This window comes from Ammospiza caudacuta, chromosome 1 (genome assembly GCF_027887145.1).
Source record: "Ammospiza caudacuta isolate bAmmCau1 chromosome 1, bAmmCau1.pri, whole genome shotgun sequence".
NCBI classification, from domain to species: domain Eukaryota; kingdom Metazoa; phylum Chordata; class Aves; order Passeriformes; family Passerellidae; genus Ammospiza; species Ammospiza caudacuta.
This window is the reverse complement of record NC_080593.1, coordinates 93,249,648-93,272,156: the sequence shown is the minus strand read 5'-3', so window position 1 is coordinate 93,272,156 and position 22,509 is coordinate 93,249,648. Positions and strand designations below refer to the sequence as shown.

Here is a 22,509-nt window from a genome sequence, read left to right as displayed (position 1 = left end):
ATTAGGAAAGACTTTTTACCAAGGCCTGTAGTGAAGTAGAGAGGTTGACATTTTAAACTAAAAGAGGGTAGATTCTGACTGGACTTAAGGAGGGAATTTTTTTACCATGAAGCCGATGAGGCATTGGAACAATTTCCCTGAGCCGTGGAAGCCCCATCATTTTAAGAGTTCAAGGCCAGGTAGTCTGAACAACCTGGGGCTTTGAGCAACCTGGTCTAGTGGAAAGTATCCCTACCCACAGCAGGAGGGTGGAACTAAATGGTCTTGAAAGGTCCCTTTTAACCCAAACCATTCTCTGATTCTATGGCCTACTCTAGACACCCACTTGAGTAGCTTGTATATGAAGATTAAACTCAATCTACAGTTATACACAGCAACAGAGGCTTTGAAAATACCTCCTGGAATAATGAATTTTTAGCTGGGCAATATAATTTCTTCTCAGACTGGCTAACTTAGGGCCAGTGTAGTAACTATACATTGGAATGGAGGAAAGTGGTTGAGCTCCAAACTTTTTTCAGGTAAGTCCAAAAACTGTATGGATTGACAGCTAAAAACCACCATTGTGAGCTAAAACAACCAAATCAGAAGTTGGTCAAGAAGTTTAAAACATCACAGCAAACAGCTTCGTGTAACACCTCTTTCCAGAAGGATCAAATTATGTAGCAAATGTAGCCTATACTGATATAGATTTGCATAAGATGTTTCCAATAAAAACAACTAAACCAAACCCAGCCCTGAAATAGAAGTAGGTAGGCCATGATAAAAGAAAGGGAAAGATATGAAATATTGATCAGTTAAAGAAAAAAGGGCTGGGTTTGGTTCTAGAAACTTGAGTTACACATAAACCAAATGTAATAATGTCAAAGGCATGAAGAAGGCTGTTCAGATACAAGATGGGCTCCTCATAGCCTGCCACCTGCAGAAAACACTGCTCTACAAACAATGAAAAAGATTTTTCAGAATTATGCATTCTCATTCCCTCACAGAGTGCTAAGAGTGACAAGTACATCCTCCATGTCAAGTGAAGTTTTGAAAAAGCAAAGGTAATGGCAACTGCAGTTTAGGATTCTTTTTCAAGACTTAATTGAGCTTGTAATTAACAGTCAGGGTTAAAAAAAGAACAAGATCTTAACTTAGCAAGGAGAGGAATTTTACTAGTACATTAAGTGACAAACTGAACGAAACTGTGATGCTAATAAGCAGGGCAAAGATTATTTAACCATTCCAGCACTCAATAATAATTGCCTCAGAACACAAATACAACAGGGAGCATTCATGGGCCAATAAGAAAGACTTCTAAAATAAAGAATAAGCAAAGGCTTTGCTCCTTAATTTTAAGCAATGCTTAAAACAAAGATAAAAAAATAGACAAGTTAAAGGGAGAAAAGGAAAGACCAGAAGAAACTTAACAAGGAATTTTCTCTGCAACAACCAACCAAAGAAAACCCTAAGAGCCTATAAAAACCGAACTAATAAAACTTGCAACATTTCAGATGTTTCAGATTACAAGAAATTGCTTTTCCCCCTGCAGTCCATCCAGCTGGAACCAGACTACAACTATTATTGTGTTTTAGGGTTTTTTTTAATGAAGGAAACACCTGCCAAGTCCAAGAACATCATCTAAGGCCTCCCTCAAGCTTAACACCTCCCAAATATTTAATCTGTTATATTTTGATCATGTATTTCCTAGTCACCAACATCTGTGATGTTTGGACAGGAGGTAGCAGCTGAAAAGATTACCTGCAAGTCTCTTTGAACAAGAGCAATACGTTACATGCTGTTTACTTAAGGATTTACTGATCAGGTCCTAGAAAGGAAACAGTCCTTTTGATGGTACTCACCTTCTGTTTAATGAGAGCTCTCACAATATTTCCATGGAATGTTTATCTGAGATTTGAGACAATCAGTTTAAGGAGTGCCTCAAGAATCTGTCAGCTACATTCTTTTTTCACTTGTTATGAGAAGCCACAGAAAAATAATGGCCTTTTCTCAAAAACTTTACCAAAACTAACAGATATAGCCATAATGTATCAAGATGTACTTCGTATTTAAGGAAACAAGCTCAGTTGTGGCAATTTTTGAGCAGCTGTTTTCAGATCTTTTTGAGGGCCTTCAGATACTGACATTTAAGTCATTATATGCTTCATGCTCAGGAAGCATCATGACAGCATGCTTAGCTAAAAATATTCTAATGTCTATTTATTGTCAGTGTAATTAAGTCTTGCATGACAGAATTAAGTGATACTTAAAGAGACCGGGTTTCAGGAAGTATTTATAGACATCTATAAATAAAACCAGAGGAAACATAGCTATTTCACAGCCCCTGCTACAAACACAAGAGTTAAACTGGCAAATCATGTTTGGAAGACATCCTGCCTACCTCTCTCCCTAGGAAAGTACCCACACTGTATGCAGGATGATTTAGAATCTCAAGAGTAATATTTTTTACTGCCTCTTGTGTGGTGGGTTGACCCTGTCTGGATGCCAGGTGCTCACCAAAGCCATTCCATCATTCCCCTCCTGCAGGAAAAGGGAGAGAAAATATAATAAAAGGCTTGTGGGCTGAGATAAGGAAGGGAGAGCTCACTCACCAGTTACCATCACAGCATAAATAGCCTCTGCCTGGGGAAATGAAATGAATTTATGACCAATCAAATCAGAGTAGGATTGAGAGAACTAAAACACATCTTAAAAATACCTTCCCTCTACCCCTCCCTCCTGGCCTTTATTCCTGATTCTCTACCTCCTTTCCCCCAGCAGCACAAGGAGACAGGGAATGGGGGCTGTGATCAGTTCCTCACATGCTGTTTCTTCTGCTGCTTCCTCTTCAGCAAGAGGTTTCCTTCCCCTGCTCCAGCATTCTGTCCCAGGGAAGACAGTCCTCTATGAACTTCTCACGCACATTCCTTCCCATGGGCTGCAGTTCTTCACTAACTGCTCCAGCATGGGTCCCTCCCACAGGCTGCTCCAGCAAAGGTGCTCCTTGGGATCACAAGTCCTGTCAGGAAACCTGCTCCAACATCAGCTCATCTCCACAAGGCCACAGCCTGCAAGGGAATCTCTAGTCCTGCAACTGGAGCACTACAGCACACTTTGGTGTCTGTAGAATTGTCTCATATTATCACTCCTCTCTTCTCTGGCTGCAATTACTTCTGCACAATACCTTTTCCCTACCCTTAAACACATTATCCCAGAGATGTTACCACCATCCCTGACTCCAAGATGGACCCACCATTGGCCTGGGCCAGTGGGTCCATTTTGGAGCCATCTAACATTGGTCCTGTCAGACATGGGGGAAGTTTCTGGCAGCTTCTCACAAAAGCCACCCCTGTAGTCTCCCCAGTACTAAAACCTTGCCACACAAACCCAACACACTCCTACTCACCCTGGAAAAGTGAAGGCTTTGAGTGACTTCACTCAAAGTGAGTGACAAGAGCCTATAGGAAAAATGGAGAGGGGCTACTACAAGGGCATGTAGTGACAGCACAAGGGGGAATGGCTTCAAACTGAAAAGGAATATGTTTAGATTAGGTATTAGGAAAAAAAATCTTTACTCTCAGCATGGTGAGGCACTGGAACACATTGCCCAGAGAAGTGGATGCCCTATCCCTGGAAGTGTTCAAGGCCAGGCTGGATGGGGCCCTGAGCAACCTGATCTACTGGAAGATGTACAGGGAGATTGGAACTAGATGACATTTAAGGTCTCTTCTAACCCAGGCCATCAATTCTTTAATTCTATATTGATCAGCATTCCTGCTAGAAAAAATTCAAGACCTTATCTCTATACAATGAGGATTAGCTGCCTTACAGTAAAAGCTCCTCTTCCGTTTTGTGTATTTTCTGCTTCCTACCTTCCATTAACTTTATAATGGTAGAAAATTTGGTTCTTAAAAAAAAAAGTAATTCCAGGAATGAACAGTCTTTGCTAAGAAAATGTAATAGCACTACATACTGGGAAAGAAGCTACAAAGCCCTAAAAGAAGAGTGCTGTAAGGTAAATTTAGTTGCATTTAATACAACACATAGAAATCTTGGTCAGAAAGGCCTTTCCCACGCTGCTTGTACTTTCACTTTGTACTTTCATTAGCTCATCTTGAGTTTGGGGGTAGAGAGGATCTTCTAATATTACATTTTAGGTACTGTCTCTCATTAGGTCTTGCACAGTCCTTGAGGAGGATCAGGTCTTCAGACTCAGCCAGCCAGAGAGCAGCACACGTTGTTCCAACACCCACACCTGCTATGGAATACAACCATGCGTCAGAGAGAGAGAAGCAGCAGCTGCCATCTGACATCCTGTCCATAAGGGCTACAAGCAGAACTGCCACACAGATGCCTCATCGCAACATGAGCCTCAGGGATCTTAGGAAGTGAACAAGGACTACCTGCTTACCTGCCCTAGAAGACAAAAGTCTGTTAAGATAAGGGGCCTGTCCAGGCACTAACAGAAATCTTAAACAGTTTGTACAATTTCAAGCACTAACTTTTTTTTTTTAGTTCACCTAGTGTGTGGATTTTTGGAATCAGAAAATTCGTATCCTTCTATTCATATTTAATTTTGTAGAAAAATTCAGCAAATAAACTTTGCAGAAACTCAATTTCAAAAGTTTTCAAAGGTTGCTAATTACTAATGCACTAGTTAACTGTAAGAACCCATTTTTTTTTTTTATGATGAAAACATTATTTCTGACATTTGTCCCTGCTTTATGGACTATCAAACCAGAACAGTTTCTTCTACGTGTTATTTTGCAAATGGACAATCAACTCTTTTGTAGAAGTCACACAGACATTCAGGATGCTGAGTCAACACTTTGGAGACAGCTTCCATGAAGTGATGAAATCCAGTTACCCCCATTTATGAATTTTCCTCATAGTCCCTCTGGACTGATGTTTAGAATAGCAGCACAAATGCACTGCATATCCAAGACTGCTGAGTACTTAGACTTGTGGCATTGAGACTTGTGGCACTGTAACTTAACCTGGAGACTTTTTGAAAGTATCTTCTCATTAGTTTTACACACATCTTTTATAAAAACCTTCAGGGAAGCAAATTAAATAAACAACTTTAACAACCTGTAGGCTGGTTCACTTATCTGTGGGCAAATGCTAACATGCTTAGCAGAGCCTCAGGCAATCTTGCACATGCAGTGTCTAAGAAGCTGGTAAGCCACCTCTGAAAAGGAAGAAGGAACAATCCATGACCTGCAGCGACAAGCAGGAGCTGCCAAGCACAACAGGAACAGCCTTACCAGCTCACATCACTGGGGTACCTCACCTAATATCTTATATCCCAGTCCTCCACATGCTTGCCTACAAAAGATCATGAGAGTTAAACAAGCAAATGCAACACGAGCTATAATGCACTTGTAGCCAGATTTCCAGCTAGCAAACTACTACAAACTGTACATTAAATTTTAAAACACCACAATACCTAATTGTATGCTTCTCACAAGCACAATACCTTCACCAGATAGAAATACTATCTGCAAGAGGTGAAAACAGTCCTCTTCACCTCCTTCAAATCCACACTTAAAATCTACTCTTTGTAAAGTTCACCAGGAAAGAGTACAACTTCAAATTCAAATAGGCACCTCAGATTATTAGTACCACTGCTACGTACTTGTTAGACATTCTTGAAATTCTTAAGAGATCAAAAGAAAGAATTCAACTCAGAACAAGAGTGTACTATAGCAGTGAATAACCTTTCTTTGTGCTGAATGCATTCCTAGAAAACCGAGGAACTTTTAAACTTCAAGTTCCAAACCAAACAGCATTGAGAAAATTATTAGCTAAAATGTGATATAGATGAACTTGTTCCAATGCAGTGCAGCAATTTGATGACACCAATTTATTTCCTCCAGGGTTATTTTGGGTTTAGAGATTGCGTAGTAGATTTTTTCTTTGTTTGGTTTTTTGTGTTTTTATTTTTTTTCAAAGCAACAAGAACCTGAAAATTTCAGGACTTTTTTCCCCCCCACAGGATTAAATTATTTCCAATTTTTATTTTGTAATTGTGAAAAGTAGGATCAGAGGGGAAAAAAAGGAATGAACACGGCTCACTATTTTTGTAGCCTGTGGATTCTTGATATAGAAGATTAAATTAATGATGTTATTAAAGTACCCTACTTTTAGAGGAGAAATTTGCTTTCTTTTTAATACTCTCTTTTCACAGACTCCTTAAAACCAGGGATCCCCACTGATCTGCAGAGGTGAAGCAGAAAAGTACACAACAACCAACATCCATTGCTGCTATCCTCTTTTTTCCACACATGGAAGAGGAGACCAATCACTGGAAAATCCTTAGTGAGGCTTAACCAATGATCAAAGGTACCTTGTTTACTCTTATTCCCACATAGTACACAAGTCAGAGGACTGCCCCACCATTCACCTAAAAAAGGAGTCTTCAAAATTTCTGTAGCAATGAGTGACCATGAAAAAGCTCATCATTTTCAGACAATTCAAATTCAACATTTCTTCCCTTTTTTAAGAGATGCATGCATGTTCACAGACTGAGCTGGCACCAAAATTTGTACCTTTGAGCAACCTGACATGAGTTGGCAAAGATAGTTTTTCAAACAAGGTCCAACTTAACTTCTTCTGAAAACTGAGTATGTGCATCAAAAAGCACACTGGACATTATGAAATATGCATTCACGATTACAAAATGTGATCAGAAGTAAAACTGGCTTTCTAACTCAACTGCTGTCTTGAAGTTTGAAATGCACAACTACATCACTAGAAAAGGTGAGTACTGTCTAGTAGACCAAATAATTGGGTTTCAGGGCATACCAGGCAGTACATTTTCCTCCCCTCCTGTTGCCCTTCAGTATTTTCTTTCCCAAACAGCTAGATTTTATAAACAAAGCAATTTCTGCTCTTCATTCCACACCTAGAAAGCCTGGGCAAGGTTAAGCCCAAGAAAATCCAACTCAGAGGGAAGTTCATTGTTTAAAGTGTACTTTCAGATGTGGTTAAAACAGATGCAGACATGTTTTCAGCACCAGAGAGATGCAAGTATCAGAAATAACTCTATTTACTAACATAATCAGATAACCTCAAAACCAGAGACTGGCAAACAGTAATTCTGGCTTTTCCCTCTGACCTGCTATTGTTAATGTACCTAACCTTGTACTGCTTGTGCAAACAATGCCTGAGCCAGCTCTGAGCTGCTTATTCAAAAAATCACTACTGTTGTGGAACTAAAAACTCAGACATTGTAATAAAGGATGTAGCAGGGACAACACACTTATTTCACCTGCAATTGAGAATTCTTTTTATTTAAACCGGATTGGCTCCTGAAGATGTAGAAAATGTTCCTTGTTAGCTCATAAGCAGGTGGCTTCCCTGCCAGGAATACCTGCTATTGAATCCTCCTCACACTGCATCTTCCCAACAGAAGAGTTCCTGAAGCCTCTTTCACAGAAGGCTTCCTGAGCAGCATTTTGACATCCCACTTAGTTCAGAGCAATACCTGGTATTCCATTTTCAAAAGCGCAGACTTGCTCTAGGGATTAAATGAGAAGTACAGCATGCTGTGGAAAAGGCTATGCAAATCCAACTACTATCCACCTACAGGAGTGCAAAACAAAAACTTAATCCAGGAACTATTATCTTATTTATGCTAAAGTGCCTGTATGTTCTTTTGATTGCTTCATTGAAGAGCTTCAGGGCAATAAAAACTCATTCAGTTGGAAAATTTAAGAATATTTAAATGAAGCAGAGATACAATACAGAATCTTTGGTAATTAAAAGGGAATGCTCCATGCACTGGTCTAACTCCTACATGTTAAGTGCTTGCAACATTGTATTACCCTTCTGCTTGCAAACATTCTTCATGCCCATGAATAAACAAACTAACAAAAATACTATCATAACCCCCATGCTGAAAAGATTATGCTACTACAGAACAACTTTGCTTTTTTTATTTGAATAATAGGATTTGTGTGGTTCTAAATGGTTATATTCATTCTGTTTAATAAAAACTTATTTCTGTAAGACAAAAGAAACATTTTTTTAATTTTTCTATGCACATCAGAAAGGACTTTGGGATTTGCTCATAAAATACTTTTCTGATTTATGCTTAGGAGTTATCTTACTATTTTAGGCATATAACTAAGAAATAATCCAATTCAATATCTAAAGTAGACTAACAGTTATAAGTTGGCTCTAGAGTCCATATCACTTCTCATTTACCCCATTAGCTTTAAACAAGGCTGTTAATGAAATGCAGTATAGCTCAATAAGTGAAAAATAGACTTTAAGGTTCTATCTAGCAAGGGTTATACTCTTCTAATGAATAAAGAAACATAAAATAAATCCATGCAGAAAGCCACAGCTCATAGTACCACACAACAGTTTTACTAAACTATAATCAGAGTTGTTTGCAATCATTAATTCATAAATCATCCTTTGGGGATTTCCCCACCTAATCTGTCTAAAACCATCTGGTAACAATGCCGAATAGCAAGAAAGCTGCTCTAATTCTTCTTGTGCAGGATCATAGAGAGACAGTTTTGATTTAATGCTCATTCTACTGAAGAACTACAAAAATTTGTTTAATCTGCAGAAAAGTCATTAATCAGATCACAAAAATATGAAGGATATGATACCATTGAAAAAGAGCAATTGATTTTCAACTACATCAGTAAAAAGCATCTTCCTTCAGCCACTTGAAATGTTAGTCTGACTCATTTATCACATCAAGGACTAAGGTATTGAACATTATAAAGCAGTAGCCATGCTTAACTCAAAGCCAGTTTTACTATCCAAGGGTTCACAGAAAAAAAAGCCTGAAACCACAGCTGTTTCATCATAGTGTTGTTGCTCATGTGATAAAATGCTCAAGTGTAATTTTCCTTGTAAAGCAGAATATAATTAGTGATAGTAACATCATTATTTATTAATGCAACAAAATAATTTAATTTACCTCTAAGTTATTCTGAAGTATTCCTGGGCTCCCCAGCATACCTTATAAACCACAACTGTAAATGATTATCTATTTCTCTTTCAATGTTTCACAATGACCTAGCTTCAATGACTAAAAGATGTCAATCAAAAACTAGTCTCATTAAAAGGAAACCTGCAACCACATCAGCCAAGAAATACAATTGGCACCTTGAAATAATCACCTTTCCTACATCCAGATGACGATCTCCTAAGATTAACTCTTCTGCATAAATCAAAGTGAAACAATCAGGCTCCTTTAGGGGCACGGAGCACCAAGTGTAGGCTGGGTAACAGCTGAGCTTCTGCCAGAAAAAGAATTTGCATGGAGCACAAGATGCTTAACAGAAACTAGAAGCCCACAACTTAAATCAGAACACCTTTGGAACCGCAGGGAACAGAGTCTAAGAGTTAGTGACTGACTGGAACCACGGAGGTGCAACTCTGCACCCAGGCAGCCCCATGTGCTTCTGGGCCCACAGCAGTCACAGCGTGAGATCCAGGGCAGTTTCTCTGCTGTACAGGATGTAAGCTCTTCTGACTTCAGCAGGAGGTTTGCCTTCCTCTGCACAAGTTACAGCACAAGCTTTTATACCACAATTCGTAGTTTTATTACTCAACAGTAGTGCCAAGTTTCAAGCCTAAAGTGAGCACCAAATTAATTCATAAGACAGAAGATTCTGGAAAAGAGGCAAAACAGCTTCTTAAAGCTTTCAAGTTACCAAGATTTTTAATGTATGGAAAAACAAAGGCATGGCCCCAAGAAGCAGTTTAAAAGGAGAGTATGCAGATCTTTTTTATCCCTCAAATGCAATGAGCTAAAGACAAATATGGATCATCCTACTTTTTCCAAAAAAGAATTTTCTCATCCTCCAGAAAGAGCCATAAGGGGCAATGCACAAGCTCTGGCACCAGCCAACAATGTAAGAACCCTTCAGCACCTTAGACATACGAAAGAGAAAGACCTAGAGGTACCAAAAAAATGCCCAGTGAAACAAGGCAGCCAAGGGATTTGCTGGAACAAATCTGTCAGTGCATCTGCTGCATGGGAAATGCAAATGAGTCGAAGTGAATCTGAGTTTGGACTGAAGGCTGAAGTTCAGGAAGCAAATGAGACTACACATATTCCTTAAGATTATGAATATTGTCCAGAGAGTATATGAGACACTTCTACCTAGACTCTAATTGAGAAAGAGAATGCATTTGATTAACAAGTTCAAAAGCAGATATGTAATGAGTCTGTACAGCAATACAATACTATGGCTACAGACATTCAAACATTACCTTATATACAATACTGATGCATGATGCAGAGGAAAAAAAAACAGTACAATATGATAGGGTTTTCCCCCCCATTTTTGTAGAATTCCAAGAATAAAGAGCTAGGGATAAATAAATTAGAAGCCTAACAGTGCTTTTAATATAGGACTGTCTGCTTTAAAGCTGTTAGAAAAAAAATCTGAATTTCAAAAGACTGCTCTCTTCTAATCTCTCCAACCTGTCAAGGTCCCTGTGAAGGGCTGCACAGCCCTCTGGCGTATCAGCCACTCCTCCCAGCTTTGTCTCATCAGTGAACTTGCTAAGGAGACACCTGTCCCTTCAGCCAAGTCACTGATGAACTATTTAAACAATACAATATTGAACCTGGGGGACACCACTTGTGACAAGCCTCCCACTAGACCCTGTAACACTGATTACAGACCCTCTGGGATCTGCCATTCTGTCAGTTCTCAAACCACCTCACTGTCCACAATTCCTGAGTTGGCCTATGAGTATGTTGCAAGAAACAGTGTCCAAAGTCTTGCTGAAGCAGAGGTAGAAAAGATCTGCTGCTCTCCCCTCATCCATTCAGGAGCTTGTTCCATCATAGAAGTCATTAAGGTTGGTCAAGCATGATTTACTTTTAGTGAATCCATGCTGAATACCCCTGAATCCCTTTTTGTCATCCATGTGGATGGAGACTGCTTCCAGAATGAGGTGCTCCACCACCTTTTCAAGGACTAAGGTGAGGATGACTGGCCAGCTGTCCCCTGGCTCCCCTTTCTTACCTTTTTGTAGGCTGGGGTGACACTTGATTTCTTCAGTCCTCAGGCACCTCTCCTGATCACCCAGACCTTTCAAAGACACCTGTGAGCGCCCTTGCTGTGGTTTCTGCCAGCTCTCTCAGCACTCATGGATACATCCCCTCACAGCCCATTGACTTGTGGATGTCAAGCTTGCCTGTATGTTCTCTAACCCAATCTTCCTTGATGAGGCAGAAGTCTTAGATTCCTGTACTCTGGTCTCCTGAATTAGAGATTCCCGAGGGCTGGTGTTGCCAGAGAAGACTGATGCAAAGAAGGCATTCAGTAACTCCACCTTCTCTGCATCCTCCCTTACTAGGGGGCTGCCTCCATTTAACAACGGGTTCACATTCCCCTTAGTTCTTCTTTTGTTATTGATGTATTTAAAGCTGCCATTGGAGGACATCCAAGCCAGCAAATCCACAAAACAGCTTCCCCAAAACCACTGCTAGCCTACAGACAAATTCCAAAGGCAGTGCCAGTAGCACTGACTGTAGCACACTGAATTCCATGTCTGCAGTTTTACACTTCTCTTAAATCTCCCTCTTAGACAGTGGATGCTTTTTCAGTTCCATGGAGAATAACATCAGTTCCACTAAATACAGCAATGTACCTGCTATTTTAGTCCATTCCTTCAGGAGTTATAACCTCTGTTACTTCCTTACCACAGTTTTGCTGTATTCTTTTGACAGAAAATAAGAAGAGAGCAGCACAGCTACTCATAGTTGTGCTCAACTGCAAAAGCAAGTGAAGCAATCCCTATTCCAGAATGTACCTCTGTGAGGCACCCAGAGAATCTGTGTGGAATAAAAGTGATATGCAGAATATGATATGAAAATGTTAGATAAAATGAACTGGAACAACTTGCCAACATTAGATGTAATTCACTAAGATTGCAAGGGGCTTAAAGATACAATGGATTGCATCAACTTACTCATGCAATCTCCTGCTTAAATCCAGGTCAACAGTTGAGGTATGAATGTTGCCCTGACACTCGTATATGTCAAATCAATACAAAAAGTTAAAAAGAAGTAGTGGACACCTAAATAAATATGACATACTGGCAAAGATTTAACAAAGCTGTTTTTAAAGAAATTATTGCCTCACAAAACAACTAGATTTCTCTGTAGACATCACCAATTACATGGATAAGAAGGCACTCCACTGTAAAAAACCTAGGAAACAAAATTGACACCACAGTTTTCAAAAGATATCAGACAATCTCTGAGAGAAACAGAAGCAGATCTTTTGTATGAATATTGAACTCATCAAGAGAGAACGATGAGAAGGAAGATGAAGGATATCAGAAAGTGAATGATTACTTACTTTAATAGAGTAACTCAGAAACCTTTACTGCAACATGGATTATTATATATAATCATAAAGAGAGAGGTGAGATAAGCAAGTAAGAAAATGATTAAGATTTGTTGGTGATCCCAATTTATTTGGGACAGTAAAGATAAGATCTCACTACAGAATTGCAGAAACATCTGGCAACACTGACCAGGGAACAAAATGTCAGAACAAAAAAAATCACTGCAGATCAAAATGATACAGGAAAGTACATTCCTAGCTTTCCTTATGAAAGCTAGGTCTGAGCTGACCCTTACTCCTCAGAAGCATGATCTTTTGATTATGAAACAGACATCCATGAAGAATATCTGACTTGCTTATGATGAAAGCAGTTTCCAGGATCATCTACTCTAGTTCCTTGCTCAAACCATGTCCAGTTGGAGTGTGCTGTTTATAGCATTATAAACAGCACACTCCATTCTGAACATATCCAAAATTCAGACTCTGTAGGAGCTCTGCACACTCCATCCAGTGTTTGGCCTCCCTTACACTGATAAAAGCCTTCTCTTATATCTCATTAGTTTCCAATGTTCCAATTTCTGTTACCACACGTCTGGGATATGTCCGTCTCTGTCTTCTCCATACCTGCCATTAGGTGGATAGCTGTAGACTGCAGTAAACTCGGCCCTTGTCAAGACACAAAAAAATCCAAAAAAACCCACTGCAGATTCAAGTGATACAGAGAGGAAAGTACCATCTTAGCTTTCTATAAGAAATCTAACAGATCACTACACCTCTCTTCTTGAGGTGGAACAAGTCCACTTCCTTCAAGCACCCCGCCTATGTCACATACTTCACTATGTCAGTGTTTTCCCTGGAGCACAGAACTCAGCATGGTACTGTACCCCATGCTGCCTCACAAGTGCCAAACAAAAAAGAATCACTTCTGCAGTCTGCTTGTTATGTTCATGCCACCAAACCCAGGTGCAGCTGGCCATCACTGCTGACCCCCATTCAACTTGTCCTCCAGGATTCCCAAGCAAAGTTTTCCTGAAGACAGCTGATCCCAGCCTGTACGGCTGCATGGTGTTACCCTGACTCAGCTGTATGACTTGGACTTCACTAACTTCCTGTCATATCATTTTTCCAGCCTGTCCCTCTGTCAAGCAGCCCTGTCATCCACAGTGTCAGACACTCCCCAACTTGCTGTAGGGAAGGTGACGTGCCTGTTGAACATGCTGGTCTATGCTCACCCCAACATTCAGCATTCAGGTCATAATTAACAAAAAAAAAAAAAGCCAGAGAGAAGTTTACAGATTGTATACAGACCTCCAGCTTGATGCAAAATGACTATTCTAAAGTCATACCTTCAGTCTGAAAACTGCATCAGTGAGCTTCTCAGATTATTAGGAAAACTTCAGCTGTGGGTTCTTTGGGGTTTAATTTACAACTCCAGAAACTTCTGGAAAAACAGAACACTGGCAGAAAATTACATAACGTTATATAACATTTACTGAAAAGAGAATTATTTTAGCTAGCTTCAGAGAAAGCAAGGAAACAACAGGACAGTAAAGAACAGGTTTGTTTCATTCACCTCAAGGCACTGTTAACTCATGTAGAATCTAAGACTGACAACAACAGCATTCAGAAGCATTGGTATCATAGGCGTTTTGTAGCTAAAATAAAGAAAAACTTAAAAGCTTATATTTTTTACTATATAGGTCAAGTCAATTCCAAAACCTCTGGCAGGATCTCCTATACCAAGAAAATTGAAAAAGCATTGGAACCATGTTACATGTTCAGTAAAACATGTTACTGAACATGTAGCCATTGTTACATGTTCAGTAACATATGGGCACACAGTCATTCGCCAAAGTGCCCATGACAAAATGGGCTTTCTGGAAGTTGAGCAGCTGTAGTCACATTGGTCTGCGCTCCAGATGCAGGAGGATAGGTCACCTTCCACCGTGCAAAGTGACTTTGTTCTTTTGGAAATATAGAAGTACAGGATGAGTTGGGATGCAGGGGAAAGGTCATCTAGTCCCACTCCTGCTCTGCCAAGGGCTGGGACATCTTCCACTAGATCAGGTTGCCCAGAGGCCCATCCAACCTGGTCTTGAACACTTCCACGGATGAGGCACCCACAGCATCTCTGGACAACGCACTGCAGTGCCTCACAACCCTCACAGAGAAGAATTTCTTCCTAACATCTAATCCAAACACATTTACTTTCAGCTTAAAGCCATTTGCCCTTGCTCTATCACTACACACCTTGATAAGAAAGTCCCTCTCCAGCTGTCTTGCAGAGGTCCTCTTTAGATACAAGAAGGCTGCAATAAGTCTCTCCTGAGCCTTCTCTTCTCCAGGCAGATAGATCTCAAAGTTTCCCTCTCTTTCCCAAGTACCTGACTGTGAAATTTAACAAATACCTATTCTGCTGTTTTCTCAGAGTGTTTCCCTAGACAGACAAACTCCTACAGCTGTGAAGGTACCTGACTGCTCCTACACCAGCAAACAGGTACAGCATGGCAGCTGCGGAAGCCACTGGTGGAGCCACATCCTGAAAAGTGCTTTTTCCCTGTCTTTGCTTTTCCTCAACTGCTTAAACCACTTCTTATTAAATGAGTCAGCACTGACCACTTCAAACACCCTTCCTGACGTGTGTTGCCAAAAACTTCCCATTAAAAGAATGAACCCCAAAATAATTAGACTGGAAATGGGTAGCAGCAGTGAAGGAGGATGTCTAGACTTTTAAAGGATGCATAGTATTTATGCATGGAAAACTGAACTAAAGACACCTACCCCAGTGAAGAAAATATTGCTTATTTTAAAGAAAATTGTGGTGCTTCACCCTGGAAGCCATGTTTTCTGAACTGCATGCCACATGCTTTGCAAAATAATGTATAATGATTCTTTTACTGTTCAGCTATGTAGACAGTGAAAAAGAAGCGTTAGCAAAAACTCTTAATACTGTGGCTTAAATTTGTCGTCTTTGTCATCTGTGGCACTCTTAAAAATGGGCCATATCAAGGTCTGAACAGATCTAGTTTAATTCTGTAAATACTTTAAGTTTTTAAAGCATTTTTAATTGGTTTAATAAGTACATGCAGTAATAACTCTAAGGGTAACTTATAGGAATTTTATACCACTGCAGATAGCAAATGTACTCCGTTATAACATAGTCTATAAGGAAAAAACCCAAGCTGCAAAATGCAATTAAAAAAAAAAAATCAAACCCAACACTCACAATTGCTGAGGAAAAACAAGCAGGCAAACACATGTTTACAATATTACAACGATGTACAATACAGTACATGAATTTAAATAAGAATCAATGCAGCTTTTTTTTTTTTTGCTTAAAGAAAAGATTTAGCCCTTCATGAGAGATTGAAAGTGAGTTTGTCAGACAAGGCACCTTTTGTTTCCTCTTTGCTTAAAATAAGTAGTGAAAAGCAGCAGGAACATTCTGACTATTTTTTCAGTAGTATACAAGTATCACATAGCGCTTCTCAGATTTTCACAAAAGGGTAAACTGTGAAGTTAACTTCACAGTAGGAACAAAGCCCTCTGCAAGTGCATTCTGTACAAGCAGAAAAACAAAGTCCTGGGGGTTAGCTTATGCAGAAACTACAAGCAAATTCTGAGACTAAGAAGTACTCTATAAACACCATTTGCATAAATTTCTGAACAAAGCCAACCAGTGAGATCTCCGCTGAGCAATCCAGATGGAAAGGCACAGGCAGAACTGATAAAGCACTACAGTAAGTGGGGCATTTTACCAGGCAGGTGTAGGGAGCTACTGCTGACACCATCAGCAACTTCAGCCTGAATCTGAGCAGAGCTCCGCGCCCGTGCTTCAAGGAACACACTCGTCTCGAGTCCGGAGCGCCTCGGCAGGAAAACAGCGAGCTCTGAGTGTTCCCAAACGCTCAGACACCCGGCACACAGGGAAGTGAAAACCGCTTAGCCCTCCTGGAATAAGTTGTCACAGGCTTTGGGGACAATGAAAAATCATACATGACGCACTTCTCTTTCGTTGCAAAGGCAATAAGATCACTGTTGTTAAACAGTACTCCGGAGAAATAAGAACATCTTCGCATAAGTCTGTTAAAAGTACAAATTTAACATATGCAACTAAATTCAGCTTTTGCAACTGGATGTGTTTCTGACTGTTCTTAAGCTTCCTAAAAGAGGTCTCCCTATTTTATCTCAGTTCTTTGAGGACTAGAAAATGAATTTAACTTTACTTTGCCTTGGAAAAAGTGGTTCAATCCCTTTGAAAGGCTTTGCTGTACTGACTGTGACGTCTCCAAACAGAAACCCCCCCCCCACATTACCATGATGGGTGCAGAAACACGATTACCCATCAGAAACCCTCCCTGCAGCCCACAGAAATGCAAAACAAGGCTTACCACAGCTTGTTTCCAGATAGATTATGAGGATATAAACACAATTTGACCTCACCAGGACTAGTTATTTTTGTATAGCTGTTACATCTTGTTGAAGGATTTTGTACACATAGGTTTTGACTTGCTAACTTTATTGATCAGTGCTCAAAGCACGAAAATCCTACACAGCAAACACTGTGATGTTTTCAGACATTATTTTTCAAGAAAAAAAATTCTAATGAGTCTGTCAAGTGCCAATTTTGTAACTAGATGTCTGAAAAAAAACCCCAACAGCAACAATAAAAAACACACGCCAAAGTGACTGCCATGTAATTACTTAGCAGAGCAATGAAAAGCCCGATTTGGGTGGGTTTTAAGGTCATTTAGCACAGTGCGCGACGTGCTAAAAGGTCACCAAGACAGTTTGCCTATTATTGAGCCTCTTAGAAACCGGGCACTAACCCGGGGTGCAGCAGGAGCTCCAATCAATGCACCGCTCGGGCCAGACCGCGAAAACACAAAGCTCCGCCAAAGCCCCTGGAAGAGGAGCGCTCTCCGGCGCCGAGCCGGGAGGGACGGAGCGCGCTCCCACGCGGGCGGCCGGGAGGCTCGGGCGGCGGGACGTCCGGGGCTCGGACCGCCGGCGGCACCGCAGCGCCCGGCGTTACGCAACGCTTCCCCGCGACCTTGCGGGGAACTTCGGAGTCTTCCTCGGGGACGGACGCGCGAGCAGCATCACCCACACGGCTCCGGCTCCGGCAGCCGCCGGCGGGACCGCGGCACGGGCGGGAGGGGGCGCGGCTCAGAGCACCGGCGCGGCCGGACAGAGGGGGCTACGGAGCGCCGCGACCCGGGCGCGCAAACTTCGGCGGCGGCCGAGCAGAGCCTGCCGGAGCTTGCGGAGGGAAGCGGGTGGGAAATCGTTCTCCCGCGGCGGTTTTCCTACCTGCGACACCAGCGGCACCAGCGTCTGCTCCACGGAGCGCGTGCGGATCTCCAGCCCCGCGTCCGCGCCCAGCCCGGACGAGGACGACGAGGAGACGCCGCTGCTGCTGCACGGGGACGTGGCCATAGCGGGGGAGCCGGGCCGGGACCCCCTCCAGCCGCGCCGCCGCCGCCGCGCTCCCGCACGGGCAGCCCGTGCCCGCCGCTCCCCTCACGCCGCCCCGCCCCGCCCCCGGGCCGCCGCCCCCGCCCCGCGCCCGCCGGGGCTCCGCTGCCGCGCCGGGCGATGCCGCGCGCGCGCGCCGAGTCCCCCTCTCCCTCAGCGGCCCCTTCCCCGCCCCTCGGGACGGGACGGATTTAAAGCGGCAGCTCCCGCCCGCTCGCCTTCCGCCCCGCCGCGCTGCCAGCGCCGGGGATTGCCGCCTACCCTTCCCCGCCACTCCTTTCCCGCCGTCCCCCGCCCCACTTCGCAGCCGGCGGGGGAAGGGAACTGGGAATGGTCCCGCCACTACCGCTCCCACCTGGAGTTTCCCCTCCGGTCTCACTTGGGGCGGGGGAAGGCGGAGGGTCCCTGCCCGAAGGGGGAAGCTGGAGCGGGCGGTGGCTGAGGGGCTCGGGTGGCCCCCGGGAGCGGCAGTCCGGGCCGTGGCCGGCGTTGGGCTGCAGCGGCACCGGTCGGCCCGGGGAGGCTTAGGGGCTCGGTCGGGAGGTGCGAGGCGCCGGTGTGGGGGCCAGGGAGCCGCTCTCTTCAGGGGAAGGGCTGCAGTCACGATTCGCCTACTTTTAGCATCCAGGGGGCTGATGAGGTGTCTCAAACTAAACGCCATCAGCTTCTCTCTTAGAAGCCTCTCGGCGAAGGGGAAAAAAGGCTTTTTTTTCTGGCTTTGGGTGATTCGTATTCCATACCTGGCCGCTCTTAGAGAACAGCTATCGTGCTTATCCGGGTTTGCCCAGCCCTGGTGCTAAAGCAAGAACATCTGTGATTGATCTAGCAAAAAGAAGGCAAAAGTAATTCAAAGAAATAAAAGTGGTTTAGTTTGTGCTGTGGGGTTTGTTACGGGCTAAATTCACTTCTCCACTTTATTTAGTAACCTGTATTGAAAAGTATCTGTACATGGATGCTTACAGGTCCCATTTGACTTGTGTTTGGTACGGCTGATTCTTCTACAGGTTTGTCTGGCCAAGACTGGGCAGGGAGCGGAGCTCTTGTGGCTGCGATCCAAACCACCGAGGTGCGAAGCAGCTCCAGCCCTGGCTCAGCGCGGTGCTGTGCGGGAGCCAGCGAGCCCTGTGGAGGGTCCGACCGTAAATCACTTCCACGCAACTACTTCGTTTCCTAGTCAGAACTGGTGATTTGTGTTTGACTGCTCAGCTCTCGCACAACACAACTCTGTGATCGTGTCTTTGACTCTTTTTATGTTTTAGATCAGGGACTTGGTATCATTTTATGTCTTCGAAAAGATTTCTGACCCTTTTTGTATATAGCATCTTTACCACAATTTTGAAATACAGACACAAGATAAAGGACAATATTTGTTGTCCTTTAGAGTCCTACGGACTTATCCATATTTATTAAAAAAGAAAATTGCCAGAGCTGCAAGCATAACACTAGATAACGATATGACCCTGTTCCTAGCTCTTCAGGAAATTGGTTTCCAACACGGTCTCATATTTTCTAAAATGACATCTTATATAACATCAAGTGTTTCAGGAGAGAACTGAAGGCTTAAACCTGCCATGGTACAAAAACATCTGAATGATGGTGTGGACTTGAAATAAATGCTAGTCATGCTTGATCAAAGTAGTGTAGGGCACACTTGAAATTTCTTGTTTTGTTTTTCTCCCAAACTTTTAATTTTCTTACAACACCTTTTGTTCTTTTTCAGATAATATGTTTTTATTTTTACTTCTCAATAGCCATATTCTAAGCTCTGGCAACAACTGCTTTCTTTTACATTTTGATAGAGTACTGAGGGCAGATATGGTTGCAGCCTCCCCAAGATTCTACACTGCTACAAGAGAGTTCTGGATCATGAGCAGAAACATCCACCAAAGTTCAGTAATAACTCGACAGGAGTGCATTCCTTTTCCCTCTTCCCCCTTATTGACAATTTTATGAATATTGCCGTAATGCAAATTAACTGTCATCAGCATATACAGATACAAGTCTATGATTCACGTCAGAAATGCACAGGAAGGACATGAACACTTGGATGCACACGCAGTTTATAATCTGACTATTTGTGTCCCTTAATTTCAAAGACAGCTGCCTGTTGTCTTCAACACAATAACAGATCAGACATTCCAGGAATGACATTTTCTCATTCGAAGCAGTGTTAGTAACAGAGGTTAATAATTAACTTTGAAGATTGTAGCCGATTTTTTTTAAAAAAAAGAAACATTGAGTTTAAAAGTGGCAAAAATAGTTTAAAGATAATTTCTTACACTTACTGGACAATTTGTGTGAACTTTGCAATGCCTTTCTGCAGACAGAAGTCCTGTTCCAAATCTACCACTTTGTTTCACTGCTTGCATTTTTTTTTCACTTGAGAAGCAGTGTTAGTGGGTGGTGCTAGTGACAACACTGTCTAGCTCTCCCAATTATCCTCCTCAGGTGCTTCCAGTTTTAAGCATGGAAACTACTGCTCTGCTTCTGGAATCCTGTGCTAGGCAAACAGACAGCATGTTGTAATGTTTTTAATATAACACCACACTAGCATGCTGCAGACTAATATCTTTAAAGGCACCTTGAGGAGTTCGTCAAACATCATAGCCTAGAGCTTAATTGTGCTTTTTAATTATGTTAAGACAATTTGAATGAGCCAGTATGATAGATTGCAACCACACCTTTGGCATGCCAACACATACCTCTGAGGGAGAACACTGTGCAATGCTCAGCAGTAGAACATTTAGCACACGATCCTCATCAGCCCACAAAAGCAGAAGCCCATCACCCCACAAAGAACATCCCTGGTGTTCTGCAGGCTGTGAGGACCACCCACTGGCCATGACAGTCTCGTGTTTCCACTTGAGTTATCACTTGAGTTACCACTGTTCAACTCTGCCTTTGAACCTGCAAAGCATTTGAAGTATGGAGGACGAGTAATGCCTAATGGACTATATTTCTAACTTCATAACTTAGTCAGTAGTCAAGGGGAAGGAAATGATTCATATCCTCACAGCATTATGAACATTTCAATTTGGTCCTTGTGTTGTTTCCAGACTCAAGGACATGACACTTGCTTCTTTGTCCATGATCTCCCATGAGCTTAGGTCCTATGCTGGCGACAGGTTCCTACACAGAATGTAAGCCAGCTTTCCTTCATCCAGCTCTTCACTGTAATTGTTCCTATCTGAAGTAGCTTTTGTGGGAGACAGCATTACCACCTAGCACAGTGCTGTGCCAAAGTTCTCAGACAAAAGTGCTGTTCCCCACACTCTGACATCCTGTCAAGTATGGCTGTTTTGAGCCTTTATGTGTACTTAAGCCTCTCACCGTGGATGCTGACCTCTTAGCTTTGATGAGAATTATATGAAACGTACTAATGAGCGTACTAAGCATATCTTATGCTGCCTGTGCCATGGCTTGTTTGCAGAAGCTGTCAGTCAGCCTCAGTTTGATGGAGCAGCTGGCACCTTAGCTAAGATGTGTGTGTTCCCTCGCCTGTATAAAGCAAAACGAGATCGGTAACTCTTAAACGGTTTAAATTATGCTTTTGCTAATCTGGCCATTTTGACCAGCATAAGGTTCAGCAGTGAACACAGAAGACTTTTCCACATGGAGAAACCTTCCTTAGGAAGCAGGTTATAGTTGTCCCATATGTGCTGTTGAGGCACATGCAGCAAAGCAGATGCCATTTAACCAGTGAAAACGGGTTTGGACTTGTGAGCTGTGAAGAGGAGCTTAGCAGTTTCTGTCCACAAGGAGCAGTTGGTCTAGGAAGCACAAACTGCAGGGAGAACAGGGAAATACTAGCAAAGGCCAGCTGACGAGATCAGAGGGATTTTTAGTCAATTTTGATAATGAGTGCTTTTCAACACATACTTATAACGAATAAGATATAGGAATTAGCTAAATTATTAACACTTGGAGGATGAACTCCAAAGGGTAATTGGTCTCTATCCTCCCACAGAGAGCATCCCAAATATCCAGGGGTGAGAGGAAGCAGTGCCTCCATTGCTTCCTTATCTCCCAGCTGCAGTCTGGAAAGCAGAGCTGAGTGGGCTAAGTGTCAGATTGCTCCCTTTCTCTTTCCTCTAGGTGAGATTAAAGCTATAGCAGTGTGGGAGGGGAAAGCACATCAATCATCCTTCCAGATGAAATTTAGAAATCCACTTTAAGATTAAGCTTTTCCCTCGATTGCCTCTAGTTTCCTCTAAAATTTGACAAAGTCATATTTCTTTTTTTTTTTCCGGTGGGGATGTTTTGCAGGCAGCTTGTGAAATCAGTAATTTTAAAGACTGCTAAAAAATTTAGGCTTTTGAGAAATGTCAAAAGATGGGAGACAAGCATTGCATGAAATGTCTAATCCTGATTATTAGTGGTTATTAACTCCAAAGTGCATTACTTCTTTATAAAAACAATCAATCTTTTATGTTTGCTTCATGCCCCATAGTAAAAAGACTACTTTTTTCTTTTTTTTTTTTTACATAGACAACATTTTATGTGACTCTACAGTGACTATATTTGTCATTTTGTGAATTTACTAGTTTCACAGTGGGATTGCAATAGTTATTACAAAAACTATGAAGAAGAGGGGATATAAAATAATGGATAGATGTATCCAAAGGACTACAAGCTTGTGTCTATTTTTATCTGAAGGTTTCCCAGAGTAATGATATAATAATAATAATATATATATTCAATATATATATAATAT

At 42.0% G+C, this 22,509-nt stretch overlaps 1 protein-coding gene across 1 annotated transcript in view; it reads right to left on the bottom strand.

Annotated features, from left to right (window-relative positions):
- Nucleotides 1–17,789, bottom strand: part of CTNNAL1 (catenin alpha like 1) — a 57,347-nt gene extending 39,558 nt beyond the window's left edge. Inside the window, exon 1 of the mRNA XM_058801995.1 lies at nt 17,631–17,789. Within this exon, the coding sequence (XP_058657978.1) occupies nt 17,631–17,756 (126 nt within the window). The 5' untranslated portion in view covers nt 17,757–17,789. The remainder of the gene's footprint in view (nt 1–17,630) is intronic.
- Between the last annotated feature and the right edge of the window lie 4,720 nt (nt 17,790–22,509).